This window comes from Pleurodeles waltl, chromosome 7, assembly GCF_031143425.1.
Source record: "Pleurodeles waltl isolate 20211129_DDA chromosome 7, aPleWal1.hap1.20221129, whole genome shotgun sequence".
Classification (NCBI taxonomy): domain Eukaryota; kingdom Metazoa; phylum Chordata; class Amphibia; order Caudata; family Salamandridae; genus Pleurodeles; species Pleurodeles waltl.
This window is the reverse complement of record NC_090446.1, coordinates 559,481,194-559,501,563: the sequence shown is the minus strand read 5'-3', so window position 1 is coordinate 559,501,563 and position 20,370 is coordinate 559,481,194. Positions and strand designations below refer to the sequence as shown.

At 45.5% G+C, this 20,370-nt stretch overlaps 1 protein-coding gene across 3 annotated transcripts in view; it reads right to left on the bottom strand.

Annotated features, from left to right (window-relative positions):
• TEP1 (telomerase associated protein 1) overlaps nucleotides 1-20,370 on the bottom strand; it is a 1,055,001-nt gene that overhangs the window by 699,808 nt on the left and 334,823 nt on the right. For all 3 annotated transcript variants that reach the window (XM_069244315.1, XM_069244314.1, XM_069244316.1), the window contains one exon: nucleotides 7,779-7,847. In XM_069244315.1, coding sequence (XP_069100416.1) covers nucleotides 7,779-7,847 — 69 coding nt within the window. The remainder of the gene's footprint in view (nucleotides 1-7,778; nucleotides 7,848-20,370) is intronic.

Below are 20,370 nucleotides of genomic sequence, written 5' to 3'. Positions count from 1 at the left end.
TCCTAGAAGATCTATATGTTGTTTTGACATATTGTGTGTTTTCGGTGGGACGTTTGGAGGGAATTGGTGAAATTCTATGCAATAACCATGCTGGATAATTGCTAGGACCCAAGTATCCGTTGTTATTTCCTCCCAAAGTTTGTAAAACTGACTTAGTCTTCCCCCCACAGGTGTTACGTGATGGGGGTGTGTGACTTGTGAGTCACTGCTTATTTTGTGGGGTTTTGGGGCCTTGGAATTTTCCCCGATTTTTGGGGAATTGGCCCCCTCTAAATTGCCCACGAAAACCTCCCCTTTGATATTGCCCTTGGTAGGTAGGTCTTGTTTGAGAGGTTGTGGCTTCTGTGGGTTGACCTCGAAACCCTCCCCTAAAAGGTGTTTTCCGAAATGTGCCTCTGCTCTGCGGGGAGTAGAGTGCGCCCATGGCCTTGGCTGTATCGGTGTCCTTCTTGAGTTTTTCAATGGCAGTGTCTACCTCCGGCCCAAACAATTGCTGTTCATTAAACGGCATATTGAGCACAGCCTGTTGGATTTCTGGTTTGAACCCAGAAGTGCGCAGCCATGCGTGCCTCCTTATTGTGACTGCAGTGTTTATTGTCCTTGCAGCTGTGTCTGCTGCGTCCATGGAAGACCGTATCTGATTGTTCGAGATACTTCGTCCCTCTTCCACCACTTGTTGCGCTCTTTTTTGGAACTCCTTGGGTAAGTGTTCGATGAAATGTTGCATTTCATCCCAATGAGCCCTGTCATATCTTGCCAGAAGTGCCTGAGAGTTGGCAATACGCCACTGATTTGCTGCTTGTGCTGCAACCCTTTTACCCGCAGCATCAAACTTGCGGCTCTTTTTGTCCGGAGGTGGTGCGTCGCCTGAGGTATGAGAGTTGGCTCTCTTACGAGCTGCCCCCACAACTACTGAGTCCGGTGTCAGTTGTGTTGTAATATATATAGGATCTGTGGGTGGTGGCTTGTATTTTTTCTCCACCCTTGGAGTTATGGCCCTGCCTTTAACTAGATCCTGAAATATTTGTTTCGAATGTCTTAGCATTCCTGGGAGCATGGGAAGACTTTGGTACTGGCTATGGGTGGAGGATAGGGTGTTAAAGAGAAAGTCATCCTCAATTGGTTCCGAATGTAATGATACATTGTGAAACTCGGCTGCTCTTGCGACCACCTGTGTATAAGATGTACTGTCCTCAGGTGGCGAAGGTTTTGTGGGATAAGAGTCTGGGCTGTTGTCAGACACTGGAGCATCGTAGAGATCCCATGCATCGGGGTCATCCTGACTCATTGCGGTATGAGCTGGTGAGTGCATTAGTGGTGGAGTGGTTGCTGGTGATGCATGTGTTGATGGTGGTGGAGAAGGTGGTGGGGTTGTTCTCTTTGCCACCTTTGCCTGTGGTTGCTTGTCCCCTTGTTGAAAGGCAAGTTTCCTTTTGATCTTGATTGGGGGAAGAGTGGTTATCTTCCCTGTGTCTTCATGGATATGAAGCCTTCTCTGTTTGTGGTCAGGTTCCACAGTTTGAAGGTCCTCTCCAAATCTATGTAATTGGGTGGTTAGCCCATGTTCCTCTGTATAGGAACTACTTTTCGGCTCCGAGGCTGGGTGTTTCGGGACCGAAACCTTTTCGGATGTTCTTTTCGGCTCCGAAGAAATTTTATTTTGCTTCGACTCGGTGTCTCGGTGCCAAATCTTTTCGGTGCCGTCTTTGTGCCGAGTTTTCTCGGAGCCGCTGTCTCGGCTCCGAGGTTGCTGTGTGGCGGTATCACGACCGGAGTCGGATGACTTCGACACCAGCATGCCCATTTTCAGTGCCTTGGCTCGGTCACCTTGTTTTTGGGTTAAGCCATGGCCTGTTGGCGGTGGCGTCCCCTGGGCTTTTGTGGACTTTTCGTGAGTCCTAATTTTCGACGTCTTACTTATGGTTGACGTTTCTTCGTCGTCGAGTTCTTCGGATTCTGACTCGTGGATGGAGAAAGTTTCTTCTTCTTCCTCCTCGAACCGATGTGGACCTGTGGGCGTGGACGCCATTTGTAGTCTCCTGGCTCTTCGGTCTCTCAGCATCTTCCTCGACCGAAACGCTTGATAGGCCTCACACGTATCCTCCTTGTGCTCGGGGGACAAGCACAAGTTACAGACCAAATGTTGATCCGTATACGGATATTTGTTATGGCATTTTGGACAGAAGCGGAACGGGGTCCGTTCCATCAGACTTGAAGTCGCACGCGGTCGGGCCGACCAGGCCCCGACGGGGGATCGAAATTACCCCGAAGGGCCACCGGAGCTCTTCAAAATTCGGTGTCGATCTGTTGTAACTAACCCGATACCGAACGCAAACAATACAGACGATTTTTCCGAGATTCTAACTAACTTTCCGACCCGAAACACGGAGCGAAAAGGAACACGTCCGAACCCGATGGCGGAAAAAAAACAATCTAAGATGGAGTCGACGCCCATGCGCAATGGAATCGAAAGGGGAGGAGTCCCTCGGTCTTGTGACTCGAAAAGACTTCTTCGAAGAAAAACAACTTGTAACACTCCGAGCCCAACACCAGACGGCGGACTGTGCACAGCATGTGTATCTGCAGCTACACATGCCATCGAACATATATATATTCTTATTACATGTTTAACTATTTAAAACAATGTAATATTATTTCCTATTGGCTTTTATTATAAATAACTGTAGGAGGCTGGCCTGGCTTATAGTGGGCACCTTGTGGTACTTACACCTTGTGCCAGGTCCAGTTATCCTTTATTAGTAGAATAGAGGTGTTTCTAGCAGCTTAGGCTGATAGAAGGTAGCTATGGCAAAGCAGCTTAGGCTGAACTAGGAGACATGCAAAGCTCCTACTATACCACTTATATCATATAGCACAATATCATAAGAAAACACAATACTCAGAGTTACTAAAAATAAAGGTACTTTATTTTAGTAACAATATGCCAAAAGTATCTCAGAGGATACCCTCACTTAGGAGGTAGTAATATACACAAATTATATGTACACAAACCCAAAACAGGTAAGTAACAGTAAGAAAAGTAGTGCAAACAATGTAGAATCACAATAGGATGCAAAAGGTAAACATAGGTCATGGGGCAACACAAACCATATACTCCAAAAGTGGAATGCGAATCACAAATGGACCCCAGACCTATGGGAGCTTGTAGAGGGCCGCTGGGACTGTAGGAAAACAGTGAAGGTGTCCAAGATACCCCACCCCAAGACCCTGAAAAGTAGGAGTAAAGTTACCCCACTACCCCAGAAAGACACAACAGTCGTGATAGGGGATTCTGCAAGAACCACAAGCAAAACACTGAAGACGGATTCCTGGACCGGAGGACCTGTAAAAGAAGGGGACCAAGTCCAAGAGTCTCGCAAGTGTCCAGGGGGGCCAGGAGCCCACTAAACCCCGGATGAAGGTGCAAAAGGGCTGCCTCCGGGTGGAAGAAGCCGAAGATTCTGCAACTACGAAAAGGGCTAGGAAGGCGTGTTGGAGGTTGCAGAAGTGTTTCCAGGCAGAAATACCACAAACAAGCCTTGCTAGCTGCAAGAGTCGCGGTTATGGATTTTGGGTGCTGCTGGGGACCAGGAAGGACCAGGAATTCGTCCCTTGGAGGAGGAAACAGAGGGGGCGCTCAGCAACTCGGAGAGCCCCTGCAGGAGCAGTCAGCACCCGCAGAAGTACCGGAGCAGGTACTTAGAAGATCTCTGAACTCAGAGTCACAAAAGGAGGGCCCCACGACGTCGGAGTCCAACTCAGCGATTTGGGCAATGCAGGACGGAGTGCTGGGGACCCAGGCTAGGCTGTGCACAAAGGAAGTCCTGAAAAAGTGCACAGAAGCCGGAGCAGCTGCAAATCACGCAGTACACAGGTTTGCTGTCTGGCGTGGGGAGGCAAGGACTTACCTCCACCAAATTTGGGCACAAGGGCCACTGGACTGTGGGAGACACTTGGACCCAGCTCCTGTGTTCCAGGGACCACGCTCGTCAGGATGAGAGGGAACCCAGAGGACCGGTGATACAGGTGTTTGGTGCCTGCGTTGGCAGGGTAAGATTCCGTCGACCCACGGGAGATTTCTTCTTGGCTTCCAGTGCAGAGTGAAGGTAGACAGCCCTCAGAGCATGCACCACCAGGAAACAGTCGAGAAAGTCGGCAGGATGAGGCGCTACAATGTTGCTGGTAGTCATCTTGCTACTTTGTTGTGGTTTTGCAGGCGTCCTGGAGCAGTCAGCGGTCGATACTTGGCAGAAGTCGAAAAGGGAAATGCAGAGGAACTCTGGTGAGCTCTTGCATTCGTTATCTGAGGAATAGCCTAGAGGAGAGACCCTAAACAGCCAAAAAAGGAGGTTTGGCTACTGAGAAAAGAGGCTTGGCTACTGAAAGAGGTAAGCACCTATCAGGAGGGGTCTCTGACGTCACCTGATGGCACTGGCCACTCAGAGCTGTCCATTGTGCCCCAACACCTCTGAATCCAAGATGGCAGAGATCCGGGACACACTGGAGGAGCTCTGGGTACCTCCCCTGTGAGGTACTGGTCAGGGGAGTAGTCACTCCCCTTTCCTTTGTCGAGTTTCGTGCCACAGCAGGGCTGGGTGATCCCTGAACCAGTGTAGACTGCCTTATGCAGAGATGGGCACCATCTGTGCCCATCAAAGCATTTCCGGAGTTACCATGGTGACGCTACAGATAGGTATTGACCTATATGTAGTGCACGCGTGTAATGGTGTCCCCGCACTCACAAAGTCCGGGGAATTAGCCCTGAACAATGTGGGGGCACCTTGGCTAGTGCCAGGGTGCCCAAACACTAAGTAACTTTGCACCTAACCTTCACCAAGTGAGGCTTAGACATATAGGTGACTTATAATTTACTTAAGTGCGGTGTAAAATGGCTGTGAAATAATGTGGACGTTATTTCACTCAGGCTGCAGTGGCAGTCCTGTGTAAGAATTGTCTGAGCTCCCTATGGGTGGCAAAAGAAATGCTGCAGCCCATAGGGGTCTCCTGGAACCCCAATACCGTGGGTACCTAGGTACCATATGCTAGGGAATTATAAGGGTGTTCCAGTGTGCCAATCAGAATTGGTAAAATTTGTCACTAGCCTGCAGTGACAATTTTAAAAGCAGAGAGAGCATAAACACTGAGGTTCTGGTTAGCAGAGCCTCAGTGATACAGTTAGGCCCCACACAGGGAACACGTATAGGCTACAAACTTATGAGCACTGGGGTCCTGGCTAGCAGGGTCCCAGTGACACATATCAAACACACTGACAACATAGGGTTTTCACTATGAGCACTGGGCCCTGGCTAGCAGGATCCCAGCGAAACAGTAAAAACACCCTGACTTATACTCACAAACAGGCCAAAAGAGGGGGTAAGAAGGCTAGTAAGAGGCTACCTTCCTACAATAACTACCTCTTATTTTCTATTGGCAGGTGCTGCAGTACCTGCAGTTGGACATGGGAAGTGCTGGAGGTGCTACAAAAGTTTAACTTACTACAAAAATGCAGTTTGTGAATACCAACAAGTAGTAAATTTACTAAAAAGTGTAAGATACATTTGTGAATCAGGTCCTTTGTATCTGTGGTGGGGTAGGAAAGGGTGGCTCCACACCCCAACACTCATGTACTCTTTCAACAAAATATGAACAAATGTGGAAATGTGTATGACAAAGCAATTAGAACGTTTGACTTCAGACTTGAGTTCAGACTGACTATGTTTTATTTCTGAGGGCTAGAATTGCCAGCAGAGAACACACTGCACAATTTGACAGCCCTCAGAGCATGCACCACCAGGAAACAGTCGAGAAAGTCGGCAGGATGAGGCGCTACAATGTTGCTGGTAGTCATCTTGCTACTTTGTTGTGGTTTTGCAGGCGTCCTGGAGCAGTCAGCGGTCGATACTTGGCAGAAGTCGAAAAGGGAAATGCAGAGGAACTCTGGTGAGCTCTTGCATTCGTTATCTGAGGAATAGCCTAGAGGAGAGACCCTAAACAGCCAAAAAAGGAGGTTTGGCTACTGAGAAAAGAGGCTTGGCTACTGAAAGAGGTAAGCACCTATCAGGAGGGGTCTCTGACGTCACCTGATGGCACTGGCCACTCAGAGCTGTCCATTGTGCCCCAACACCTCTGAATCCAAGATGGCAGAGATCCGGGACACACTGGAGGAGCTCTGGGTACCTCCCCTGTGAGGTACTGGTCAGGGGAGTAGTCACTCCCCTTTCCTTTGTCGAGTTTCGTGCCACAGCAGGGCTGGGTGATCCCTGAACCAGTGTAGACTGCCTTATGCAGAGATGGGCACCATCTGTGCCCATCAAAGCATTTCCGGAGTTACCATGGTGACGCTACAGATAGGTATTGACCTATATGTAGTGCACGCGTGTAATGGTGTCCCCGCACTCACAAAGTCCGGGGAATTAGCCCTGAACAATGTGGGGGCACCTTGGCTAGTGCCAGGGTGCCCAAACACTAAGTAACTTTGCACCTAACCTTCACCAAGTGAGGCTTAGACATATAGGTGACTTATAATTTACTTAAGTGCAGTGTAAAATGGCTGTGAAATAATGTGGACGTTATTTCACTCAGGCTGCAGTGGCAGTCCTGTGTAAGAATTGTCTGAGCTCCCTATGGGTGGCAAAAGAAATGCTGCAGCCCATAGGGGTCTCCTGGAACTCCAATACCGTGGGTACCTAGGTACCATATGCTAGGGAATTATAAGGGTGTTCCAGTGTGCCAATCAGAATTGGTAAAATTTGTCACTAGCCTGCAGTGACAATTTTAAAAGCAGAGAGAGCATAAACACTGAGGTTCTGGTTAGCAGAGCCTCAGTGATACAGTTAGGCCCCACACAGGGAACACGTATAGGCTACAAACTTATGAGCACTGGGGTCCTGGCTAGCAGGGTCCCAGTGACACATATCAAACACACTGACAACATAGGGTTTTCACTATGAGCACTGGGCCCTGGCTAGCAGGATCCCAGCGAAACAGTAAAAACACCCTGACTTATACTCACAAACAGGCCAAAAGAGGGGGTAAGAAGGCTAGTAAGAGGCTACCTTCCTACAATAACTACCTCTTATTTTCTATTGGCAGGTGCTGCAGTACCTGCAGTTGGACATGGGAAGTGCTGGAGGTGCTACAAAAGTTTAACTTACTACAAAAATGCAGTTTGTGAATACCAACAAGTAGTAAATTTACTAAAAAGTGTAAGATACATTTGTGAATCAGGTCCTTTGTATCTGTGGTGGGGTAGGAAAGGGTGGCTCCACACCCCAACACTCATGTACTCTTTCAACAAAATATGAACAAATGTGGAAATGTGTATGACAAAGCAATTAGAACGTTTGACTTCAGACTTGAGTTCAGACTGACTATGTTTTATTTCTGAGGGCTAGAATTGCCAGCAGAGAACACACTGCACAATTTGGAGTCCCACAACAGCACTTCCCTTCATCAGCTTACAAGCTGTGGATAAGGCTTTGGTAAGCATCTAAGGATGAAGTGTTTTTTTTTTTATTACTGATGCACATTGAGACCATTATTCATGCAAGCATTTATGGGCATTATGGTCAAGAAGTTGCACGGAGTGCCAGGTGAGTAGCCCAGAGACTTCAGTAGATTAAGAGGCACTGTTTTGTCCAAAATATTACACTTCCTGCACCATGTTGTTCCATTTGCAGACAAAAGATTCAGAACTGCAGCAATCTAAACAGACTGTATATGAGATTAGTGCAATGCCAAGAGGTGTGATGGTGTACAAAGGAAGCCTATAACTTTACCTGAGAACCTGTTCACTGAATCCACTCAGGAAGATATCACTCCACTGCCCCGGTGTTTGGTCATTGTTCCTACAAGAGAGACAGGCCATGGGAAAAATAATTACTCATCAATATTCCATGTGGTGCTCCTCTTACTGAAGTATCTCTTACTGTAAATGAACAAGTTATTTACCTTTGGTGATGCATTATCTGGTAGAGACAATATCTATCTGCAGATTCCTTACCTTTCAATTTCCAAGGTGTCAGACTGGATCCAAAAACTTTTGCACGAGCAGTACTACTGCATGCCACCCGATAGCTTTGTTAGGTTTGTCAGACGTGATGTCGCGATCACCTACATAGGCGCCAACCAGGCGCACGGTCAGTTCTTTTCTTTCTGCGCCAGTTAGCGCTGATCTAGAAAAAAGCTACCACTCTGTCTCTTTTTGACAGGCTTTTTTCAACAGTTTGTTGAACCTTTTTTTCCTGTGTCAAGATATGTCATCTAGGAAGATATGGTTCAACACTGTGGCGCCTGTCACAGCGCCACGTCGTAATGGACCCGCACCTGGTGTGCTTATGGTGTCTCGAGCATTATCACGACTCAAAGTCGTGCTCGGAAGGCCGGGCAATTAAGGCTTTAGAAGAGCGATCCCTAAAGCTGCTTCCAGCCCAGCAGTCAAAGCCACCTAGCGCAACTCATAGGAGGACTTGGTCCCAAATGAGAAGCATGTTGCAGGACCACTCAAGGAGCCACAAGTCCTCTTCGTCGCACTTGAGGTCCTAGGGACATTCGGGGAAGAGGTACTAGAAAAATAAGTCAAAACAGACTTTAACTTCACCTTTTCTGTTGGCTGACAAGATGAGAGGGAACATCTCTGTCCCAGGCACAGTTCTGCAGAGCCATTGCCAGAATCGACTCCCCATCTCCCCTTGTTTCCAGGAGCCAGAAAAAAAATTCTAACGTAATTAGAAAACAGAGTAAAATCTCATACACAAAATCAAATCAAAATGACAAAAATTCAAAAGAGGGAACCGGAGATTTGAATATTTTAAATTCTAAGTAAGAATAGCACCAATAAACATAAGTAGCCCATGATATATAATGATCGAAACAGGCAGGGACCTAGGCACAATCTGAAGCTGGCCAAAATTAAGCATGGGTCAGATCCACCAACCAGGTTAATCCTTGTCAAAGATTTTACCTTCTGTCTTTAGTTCTTTAAGTGCCAATCCACCTCAAGACTACACTTCTAAAGACCCCTAGTATCTCAGGGGAGGCACTTAGAAAACTAACAGGGTATCAGGCAGAGGTCAAACAGCAGAATCCAGTCCAGGTCCAGTTGCCACTGGTCAGCTGGGCAATTGCTGAAAAAGGCCTCTTTTAAGCCTTGTGACCCTTAGCATTCACTTCTTTGTCCCGATACAAGAGAGAGGAGGTCCAGCCTTTAGTGCTCCTCTCTGGCCACAGTCAGCAGGTTCAGTTCTCTTCTGATCTTCCTCACATCCAGCAGTGTTCTAAAGTGGATGCCAGGGGATGGCACATTTATTCCTGAAACAAGTTAGTAAGCAGGAATGACTCCTGGCCAGGACCTAATCAATGGCGTAAACGTTTCCGGGCCAACACTAACCACTTTGGGTATTTTTAAGATAGCAGGAATCAGACTGAATTTGGGATATTTGGACTGGGAGTGTGTGTGGGGAGTATTATGGTTATGTCCTCCTACATCTAACACTAAAATCCACTGTGTGTATGCAATGACTGTACGCCTAATAAATCCAGTGACAGAAGTCTGGTAGAACTAAAAGTAGGCTTTACAGTAATGAGTCAGTGGATACACAAGAATTGTTTTGGCATCCTGTCTTTCTTCCTTTAAAGTGTTTCCCCACATGCCATATGTAAACCCAACAGACCTGTTAAGAGGGGTTTGATATCCAATCAGGATTTGACACCGTAATATCAAAAACAATGCTCACAATTCTATTCTTCAAATTCTCAGGTTTACAAGATTCATCTATGATCTTTAAATCAGCTATGTTTTGCTTCTGGATGGCACTTTGCACTGTTTCACACCTAGTCAAATGCTAAATACTGGCTAACAGAAGTGGGAAAGAGTACATGCTGGAGAGACTAAATAAATATTTTGCCTCCAGAAACTTCCAGCAGGGAAAACGTAACTTTCTAAAAGTTACCTTTCCTTAATAATTATTACAAATTTTACTTCACCATTGAATTGGATTTTCAATAAATAATAAAATAGTTGTTTTATTATTTTTCTAGCTGGTCATATTCCAGAGAGGCAGTTTTAGGATTTTAACCTGTTCACTGGCTTTTTACACAGGACAGCTAGGCCTGCTGCAGGAAAAAACTGCTTTTAGGCGCTAGTCACTGTAAGGACATGTTGACATTACATTTCTATATGTTCTACTTTTGAATAGCATGTACCCTGCCTTCTGAACTACAACCCCTGGATAGGGATGACATTAATATTTAAAAGGAAGGTCTTGACCCATCAAAAGGGTTTATTTTGACAGGCTGAAGTGCAGTTTTTACACTACTACAGTCAGACTACACTAGTAGGCCTTATGTCATATTTGCACTGCCACTATAGTGGACGGCACAATAGGTGCTGCACTCCACAACCGACATTTAACTTCCATGCCCTACACTCCACAACTGACATTTAACTTCCATGCCCTGGGTACACCTTGTCCATAAACTAGGGAGTTATAGGTAAGTTAAATATACCATTTAGGAGTATGCCAATTCGATCACGTCTAAAGGGAGAGCACATACACTTTACTACTAGCAGGGATAGAAAGCACAGAGTTCTAAAGCCAGCAAAAATATAGGGTTCGTCAAAAGACGAAACATATGGGGCGAAAATGCAGAATTCCCAAAAAGAACAAGAAAATTACCTTTGGACTGCTCATTACGGTGGATGCTCTATTTAACTGCCACTTAACCACCTTAATATTCTCAGGTGCCAGGCTCCACAAATTGCTCACCTTAAAAACAGATGCCACAGCAGAACCTCCCAGTGGTGGAAAATGTTGGTCAGACCAGAAAGTTCAGCAGGACTGAGTAGACAAAGTAGCCCCCCTGTTGTACCTGACATTCAAGGCATCAGTGTTTTGTGAACATATACAAGATGCCCATGTCGCAGCCTGTCAGATGTCAAGAATGGGCACCCCCTCACCAGTGCCGCTGTAGTGGGCTTTGGCCTGGTGAAATGAGTCTAGAGGGCTTCAGTGGGTTGCTTCCTAGCCAGTGCATATCAGATTTTAATGCAGGGGACTCTTCATCTTGACAGGGTCCTTTTCTGCACTGCCTTTCCTTCCTTCACTACAGAAAATCCTCTTAAGAGCTAATTATCTACACAATGGTCTTTTGTGCAGTCACTGTAAATGCTCAGCGGTATTGGCCAATGTGGGAAAGCATTAATACTTTGGGTAAGGCATCCTGTGCTTTTAGCACTAACTTGTCCAGAAATAAGGTGGCATAGAACAGTTACACTGAGAGTGCCTGCATTTCACTAATGCAGTGCACAGAAGTAATGGTAATTTGGAAGACTGTTTTAAGCACCAATAGTTTCAGTGAGCAGCTGTGCACTGGCTCAAAAAGTGTGCACACAAGAAATGCCAACACTAAGAGACAAGACTAATGAGACTGACAAAAATGTCAGTGTTTCAAAACTAAATTGGAACCATTTAAGACCATGACTCAGCATGGGAAGGCGGACAGGATAGTTAATTAATCTGCAGGTAGACTAAATTATCTACCAGAAAGATAATTACTAAAAATAACTAATTTGTTCCCCTAAGAGAAACTTCTACCTGCTAACTTCTCACCTCCTGAATAAATGCATAAATACTATATAAGGTGGTGGTTCTGAGCAGATAGTCACACCAAGAGTTTCTGCAACACAGATATGACAAAATGGAAATCACAGCAAACTTCAGTGTAAGCAATAAAGCCTTGTAATGATGTGCCCGAGGCCAATGTTGCATCCTAGTACGCATCCACTACAGAACGGCACTGGGCAAAACAAAAGAATTGTCCTTCACCTTGGTGAAAAGAGTACCGATGCCCTATGGAGAGTCCTTCCTGACAAGAGCATAGCAGATCTTAAAGCACAGCATGATCCAGTGAGAGATGGTCAGCTTTCGAATCACCTTACCTTTTTCGCAGCCAGCATAGCCAAGAAAAAGCTGATCATTAAACGGGTACTTGCGGATCCTACCAATGTAAAAATTGAGGATCCTGCGAGGAGCCTGGCGATGCAGTCTCGCCTCTGTGGTAGAAAGAGGAGATGAGTAGACAGTTTGCACAGTGATGCACTGACTGACATGAAAATATGTGATGACCTTCTGCAAGAAAGAAGCCTTGGTCCTAAGAAACTGTTTGTCTGGAAATAAATGAAATATAAGGAGGACAAGCTGCCAAAACCTGCAGCTAGCTAACACTTCCAGCTAAAGTAATGGCGATCAAGAACATTAAATAGATGACGAATTACAGGTTGCACGCAAAACTCTGCAGGCAATTTGCGACCACTGATGTATTTTAAGAACCAGCCTATGTACCACTGTAGCGATTTATAAAATTCCAAGTAAAAAAGGGTAGTAACCCAACTTACCTCATGAAAATTAATGAGACAGGTCAGAAAATTGTAACTCGCTCTGACTGGTGGCCATCACAGCGATGGAGGTCTACTTGGATCAGCAGACAATCATGTCTGTGTATTAATAAAGTAAAAGTCTTTCTAAATGCAGTCTGTTTCTTCAAGGAAACTGCGCTGAGTTTTTTTTTCTTTTAAACAAAGTAAATGTGTTTGAGATTTGGCAGTGGTCAAAGAGTAAGGCATCCCAAAGTACACATTTACCTTTATAAATGTATTATCATCCAGAGTCTGGAGTCAATTTGTAATGCTTTGTGACCTGATTTCAGTTGTAAAACACTGAAATGTGTCATAACAGTTAAGTATTTGGAAGGGCCACCTACAACACCCCCTTCCAAATATCGAATCAGAACAGGGACACAATCCCATTTTAAGAGTCTGTAATAGTTTTCTGAGATGGGATTCGTACATTTATTGTGAACTAGAGAGTTTGTAAGTTTCTGCTTTCTTGCTGAAAAGGCCAGCTCTGACAATGGGAATGTTCATTAGATCTCCTTGCACATAACCCGAAAACCGATGGAGCATATCCAAGTATGGTAGTGGATGGCAATCAAACTGAATCTAGCCAATGAATCCAATGTGTCAAGGCTAGAACTAAGGCTTTGCTTACCCACATGCTGCCCACTGAACACAGATTCCACAAAACTATCATAAAGGGGGTCAGGAACTTTCAGAATGACAGTCTTCACAATCTCCCACAAGGAGTAAGAATAATGTGCTAGAAGGAAAGTTCCTTTGTAGATTAAAGGGCAGGGCTCCCCGAATACACCTTCTTCCCCATCTCCTCAATTGTCTGACTCTCTATCTAGAGGAGAGGGAAAGGAATGATAGTTCTACTTGGGAGGATGAGGAAACATGAACCGCAAAGTTTCCCTAGGAAAGGTGAGCAGAATGATAGGGTCTACGTTTGAGTCCCTTCACAGTGGACAGTTAAAGCTATTGATGTTAAAAACTATTTTTTTGGTTGCCATCATGTTGCAAGATGAGGCAGTGAGCTGCAAGCACTGAGCAGCCTACTCCTACTTACTACTTTTTCCTTCAACAATTTGATTCTTTTAATTTGAGCTGCTTTCAGGACCAAGATGGTGACCCTCTTTCACAATTACCCTTCTTTCTTTCATCTCCTGCTGTGTACTACAAAGGAGGAGGAGCAGCTCTACTGGTTTCATTTTAGAAGGATGCCAGGGTGGGTGCTCTGTGGCCCCAATGTCAAAATTATGGTATTGCTGCTGGTGTCAATGTAGAGTTGGCGGCCTCTACCAGGGTGGAGGAGTTATTGAAAGGTTTTGATTGACCCCATCATAGTCACATGGAACAAGCCAGATTCGGCTCCAGTGGTAAACCGTCAAGTCGTCTGCCACTATTGTGCTGCTTCTCAAGGTAGGCCCCAGGGTCAGGATCAGTGGAGCCCCTAGTGCTGGATCCATAGGAGCTATGGGCTCTAACTAGGGCTTCAAACAAGAGTCCCTACAAGGTGTGGAGTGATGAGGTGAAGCACAACACTGTTTTTTCTGCTTCTTAAGCTTTTTGCATTAGTCACTCAATGACTCGGAGAAAGAAGGAGACTGAGGGGCTCATTACGAGGCTGAAGTTCCAAGGACCGACAGACTCATGGTGACAGTCGGACTGCAGCAACTGTGGGAGTCCAACCTCCACATTACAACCCTGGTGGGCTGACCTACCAGGAGACAACCATTCCCGCCGAGAACATTGTTTCTGAAGAGGTGACGGCGGTCTGAGTTGTACTGAACCAGGGCGTCGTTGAGTTCAGCGCCCCCTGGCTGATTACAACTCACCTTTCTGCCAGCCTTTTCATGGCGGTCAGCCTGCCATGGAAAGGCTGGCGGTAAAGGTGTGCTGGGTGCCACGGGGGGGCCCTGCACTGCCCATGGCAGTGGCATCCTCCCAGCGAGTCTGAGGGTGCCGCAGTGGGACCTCGAAACTCATAATCAGGGCCTGAGACTTAAAACAAGCCTTTGATTGATAGAAGCTCTGTGCCATGAACAACTTCTTTCTTCCCTCTCTTTAATGGCCCTTGGGGTGCATGCTGAGGTAGGAATTACAAGTACCCGAGTTGTGATCGAAACCCTGGCACCACCGACAGACAGAGTAAGAAAATAAGTTACTTACCTGTAACTATAGTTCTCCAGTATTGGAATCTTTCATAGATTCACATGCTTGTATCATTCCCAGTCGTTGAGATGGGAGTCCCTGGTACCTTAGAAAAGACAATGTCCCCATAGACATAATAGCAATAACATTAAAACTCTACACTTTAGTAATCCATCCAAGTTCTTATGTAAAAAGGACCAAACTTGAACCTCAGCCAATCAGAGCGCCCCACCCTCTAGAACCCTTCTGAGAGAAGCTCCAGTACCTCAGATTTCCTAAGCACTAATACGTATCTTAAGTGCTGAACAAAAGATATTGAAGGTGAGCTTCCCCCAGAAGCGGGTGGGTCGCATGTGAATCTATGAAAGATTCCAATACTGGAGAACTATAGTTACAGGTAAGTAACTTAGTTTCTTACTCCAGTATTGGAACTTTCATAGACTCACATGCTTGAATCAGAAAATAAAGCAGTATTCAGAGCACATTGCATTGACTTCACATCATTTAAATTAGTGAGAAATCACTGAGTTATCTGCAATAATGTGAAAGCACTACCTTCTACAAAGATAGTATCACCTATTATCAAACCTATTTATATGCTCTGAAAACTATATGCAAATGAAACATACAAAGATCAAGCCATGCAATGTGCGTAACAGAAAAGAAGGATGGAGGGTGGTAAATTATGCTCACCATTACTGGAACAGATGTTGCAGGACCGCTTGACCAACCGCTAAATCTCCTTTAGGGATGGCATCCAGACATTAGTGCTTCCTAAACGAGTGAGTACTTTTCCAGGTGGCTGCTCTGCAAATGTCCAGCAGGGGTACATGTGCAAACACTGCTGTGGATGCTGAGACAGATCTCGTGGAGTGTGCCCTTACCGAAGAATGTAAAGGCTTACCAGCTGCTTGATGGCAAAAGTTTATAGCAGCTACTATCCACCTGGCTATACTCTGCTTGTAAAGGGCCTGTCCCTTCCGCTGGGCATTGTACGTGACGAACAATTGAGTAGTCTTTGAAAATGCTTAGTTCTTTTCAAGTAAAATTTGAGATTCCTTTTGATGTCCAACGAGTGCAGAGCTCTTTCCGCCGGAGATGTTGGGTTCGGAAAGAAAGATTTCGAAATCAACGGTCCGTTATTATGAAAGTCTGATGGCACCTTTGGAACAAATTTCAGGTTAGTACGAAGTATCCCCCTTTATCCTGTTTAAATTGAAGGAAAGGCTCTTGAATGGTCAATGCCTGGATCTCGCTCACCTGCCTAGAAGAAGTAAGGGCCAGCAAAAGAGCTACTTTCCACGATAAGTGCCTTAAATCCGCCCTATGTATTGGGTCAAATGGGTGTTTCATAAGCTGAGAGAGAACCGTGTTGAGTTGCCAAGACGGTGAAGGAGGCCTCACTGGTGGAAAAACTCGAAAGAGCCCTTTGAGGAATTGTTTGACCAATTTAGAAGACCAAAAAGATGTCGATGTCGGCGAATGTCTGAAGCAAGATATAGCCGCCAAGTGCACCCTGATGGATGCATGCGCCAAGCCCGTGGAAGCCAGATGAAGGAGATAAGGCAATATTCGCTCTGGCAGCGACAGTAGCGGATCAATCTGCTCCTTCTGACACCACAAACAAACCCTTTTCCATTTTAAAGAGTATGATTTGTTGGTGCTATCTGATCTGGCTTTTGAAAGAATATCCCAACATTCGGGGTGAATTTTTAAATGGGCGAACGCATTGTGTTCATGAGCCAGGACGATAATTTGAGTGATCTGGGGCCCGGATGCAAAACTTGACCCTCGTTCTTTGTCAAGAGCTGTGGTGAAACTTGCAGTGGAATGTGGTCTGTCTCTGAGAGCAGGAGGAGTTCTGAAAACCAACGTTGGTGAGGCCAAAACAGAGCTATCAGGATGAGCCTGCAATGCTCTCTTTAGATCTTTGCAAGTACTCTTGAGATCATGGTAAAGGGTGGAAAAGCGTAGGCAAATATTTCGCACCATGCCATCGAAAATACATTCCCCCAAGAGCCTGGATGGTGAACCCAGCTTGCATAAAAGTGGCATTTGGTGTTCTGCAGAGTTGCAAAAAGATTCAGTTTGGGTTTCCCCCATCTCCTGAAAACTTGGTTGAGCACCTCCTGGTTGAGCTCCCATTCGTGACAGGAGGACGTCAGTCTGCTGAGAGTGTCTGCTGTCTCATTCTGCCTTCCCAGCAGATGTTCCGCTCCTAAACTGATGCCATTCCGAATGGCCCAGTTCCAAATAGTCTGCGATTCTCGAGATAGGAGAAGATATTTAGTTCCTCCTTGCTTGTTTAAATAATGCATTGTCGCAGTATTGTCTGTTCTTATGAGAACCGCTGAGTGTCTTTTTCTTGGAAGGAAAGCCTGCAGGGCCAGGAAAACCGCTCTCATCTCCAGGAAATTGATGTGATATTTCCGGAAAGAGTTGCTCCACCTTCCGCTGATCTGAAGGTCTTGAAGATATGCTCCCCATCCCTCTAGAGAGGCATCTGTGGTAATGACCAGCAGAGGACGTGGAGGTAGAAAAGGAAGACCGACTGCGATGTTGAACTGGTCTTCCCACCAGTGGAGCGCTTGGATCATTCGAGGAGTTACTGTGATTTAGTTGTTGAATGAGCCCTCTTTCTGACTCCATTGAAGATCTAGTTCCTCTTGCAGGGGACGCATTCTCAGTCGACAAAAGGGGACTAACTGTATGCAGGAAGACATCTTCCCCAGAAGCGACTTGTAGCTGCGCACTGAAAGAGACTTTTTTCTTTGTACTCTGTTTGTTAGCTAAATGAGTCTTGTTTGCCTCTCCCCCAAAAGAAAAGCCTTGCCCCTGATGGTGTTGATTTTTGCCCCTAAAAAGGTTGTCACTCTTGTTGGCAATATGTTCGACTTGTTCTGATTCAGAGTGAGGCCCAGCTCGTCGAACAATGCCATGCAAGCCCTTGTTGAGCCGTGAGCTTCCTGATACGACCACGCTTTTATTAGCCAATCGTCTAAATAGGAAAAAATTAGCAGTTTTGTCTTTCTTAGGGAAGCCGCTACTGGAGCTAGGCACCTTGTAAAGATTCTGGGGCTGACTTCAAGCCAAATGGAAGAACCCTGAATTGGAAATGGCTGCCAGCTACTGTGAAACGCAGATATTTTCTGAGGACAGGTGAAATGGGTATATGAAAGTAAGCGTCCTGAAGATCCAGGGACATCATATAATCTCCGTGATTCATGCGGAGAAGAATGTCTTGCAATGTGACCATGCGAAAGGTTTGACGTTTGAGGTATTTGTTTAAGTCTCTGAGTTTGAGAATGGGGCGACAAGACTCCCAGTTTTTGTGCACCAGAAAGAAATGGGAATAAAAACCTCTGCCTTTTTCTGAAGAAGGAACTCTCTCTATCGCTCCCTTCTTGAGCATGGTCACGACCTCCAGCCAGAGTTGTCTTAGGTGCTTCTGAAAGAAGGTATGAGGACGAGAAGGTGGACGTTGAATGAACTCTAAAGTATGGCCAAATCAAACAATCTTTAAAACCCACTGGTCCGATGTTATTTGCTCCCACTTTCGGGAGAAGTGTGATATCCTTCCCCCTATCTTTTGGATTCGTGGTGAAGTTTTAGCCAGAGCCTGGAACTTGTCACTGGCGTCTGACCGCCTCTACTCTGACGTGGGGTTGCCTGGGGTCGTAGGAATCCTCTTAGTCGACGGTGTCGTCGACGGGGCCGTCGTCAGAATCATCATCAACGACATTTTGATCTTCAGCGTCGACAGTCTACATTTCGTCACTGTCGACGTAGATGTCGACGAACAGGAGGCCACCATCGAGAGACTGGTAACCGTCGTCATCAATGCAGCCAGTGTATAAGTTCTTGTTGACGACGGTGTAGACGATGATGACTTAGTCGGCGGTGAAATAGACAGTCTGTCGTCAGGAGCTGAGGAAGGCTTTCTGAACACATTCAGAACCTTTGGAGGAGGCATAGAAGGCTCTGAAGAAGGTTTAGGCACCTCCTTTGACGTTGAAGGCCGATGCTTAGACTTTGAGGAAAATCTTCCCTTCTGAGGTGTGGCTGAGAGACTGTAGCCTTCACCAGACTCCTGTGAGGTCTTTTTGAAAGTCTTTGAGGGTTGTTTTGAACTCTTTTCAGAATGAGGTGATCTTTGCCTTTTTTGGGATCTTTTAGAAGACCATGAAGACTCTTCACTGTCAGAGTCTGAGACAGGGTTCTTTGGAGCCATATTAACAATCTTCCTTCTCTATCCTTCAAAGTTTTTGAGGAAAAGGTATGACATACCTTACAGTCAGCAGCAGAATGCTCAAGATAGGGGCAATATATGCAATCTCTTTGAGGATCCTCTGAATGGAGCCTTTTCTTCCCACAAGTACTACAGGCTCTGAAGCGACTTTTTCTTTCTCTGTTAGACATTATGCTGGTAAAGCTGGCTACAGAAAGTGTGAGTGTAAATCAGAAACACTCAATAACCAGGTAGAAATTTGGATGTAGTGACTAAATCTTCTTCCACAGGAACAAACTGAGCAGAGCTCAGAGAAGACTCCCTAGCACAACCTGTGGTAGAAAATCTGAGGTACTTGAGTTTCTCTCAGGAGGGCTCTAGAGGGTGGGCCGCTCTGATTGGCTGAGGCTCAAGTTTGCTCCTTTTTACATAAGGACTTGGATAGATTACTAAAATGTAGAGTTTTAATGTTATTGCTATTATGTCTATGGGGACATTGTCTTTTCTAAGGTACCGGGGACTCCCATCTTGACGACGGGGAATGATTCAAGCATGTGAATCTATGAAAGTTCCAATACTGGAGTAAGAGTCTGAAATCGACATCATGCTCACCTCATGGCTATAATTATGATTGTGCTAACTTAAGTTGGGCATCTGAATGGGGTCTGAATCCAACAAAACAAAAGCTCCCTAAGCCTGCTAAATTATTCAATGTGAAGCAAAGGCCTGCCAGGCAAATAGGGGAATGCTTTCCCTAACAATTAATGAGCTTCACATCTAGAACTTAACAGTCTATAAAAGGTTTGCTAAATCCTATTGTGGTTCTGAGGATGGCACTAGGACCAGTGATAGAAAAACAGATGTTGGGAGGCGAGCTAGCAGGCTCTGAAATAGCAGCAGGATGTGCCATTGGGACTACTCTGTTGGTGGAAGCCTGTTTGGGTACCCAAACAAAGGCAAGAGGGAGACAGAGTGGATCAGAAATGGGACCAGAGTAACCTGGGTGAAAGCCGCAATGTGCAAAGTATCTACGGACTAACACTGTAAACAGACTAGGGTTTTCTAGGTCCAGAGGCAGCCACTTGCCCGAATAGGGGACTAATTGAATGATTACTAAATTTGGCTCCAAAGTAAAAGCAGGGGTGAGAGAATGATGCTGCTTACCGGAGAACCTACTTCTTGAGTCGGAAGGACGTTGTAACATTAAAAAATTCCTACTGTTATGTTTCTTTTGCCTCTTGGAAGAATTGTCTTTTCTCGAGTTCTTTGATTGTGGGCAAGCTGCAGCAGAAACTGAGGCAAGACCAGGATCTGAAACGACCCTGCTTCTTCTGGTACTTATTTTTTGCCATGAAGAGCTTTGCCACTCCATCCTTGATGGCCCTGGCGAGCATGCAGTTGCACTTCTCACATGACAAGGAGGTACCAGACACCTGTACATAGAATTTACATTCATTTTTTTAGAAGGTGTATAAATCAGAAATGATATGAAGAAAGCAAATGGAAGATGTCAAACAATTTTCAATATGTTAGATTCATCAGAATCAATTCATCACATAGATAATTTGAAAGGTGTTGTTCATAAGCATAAAAC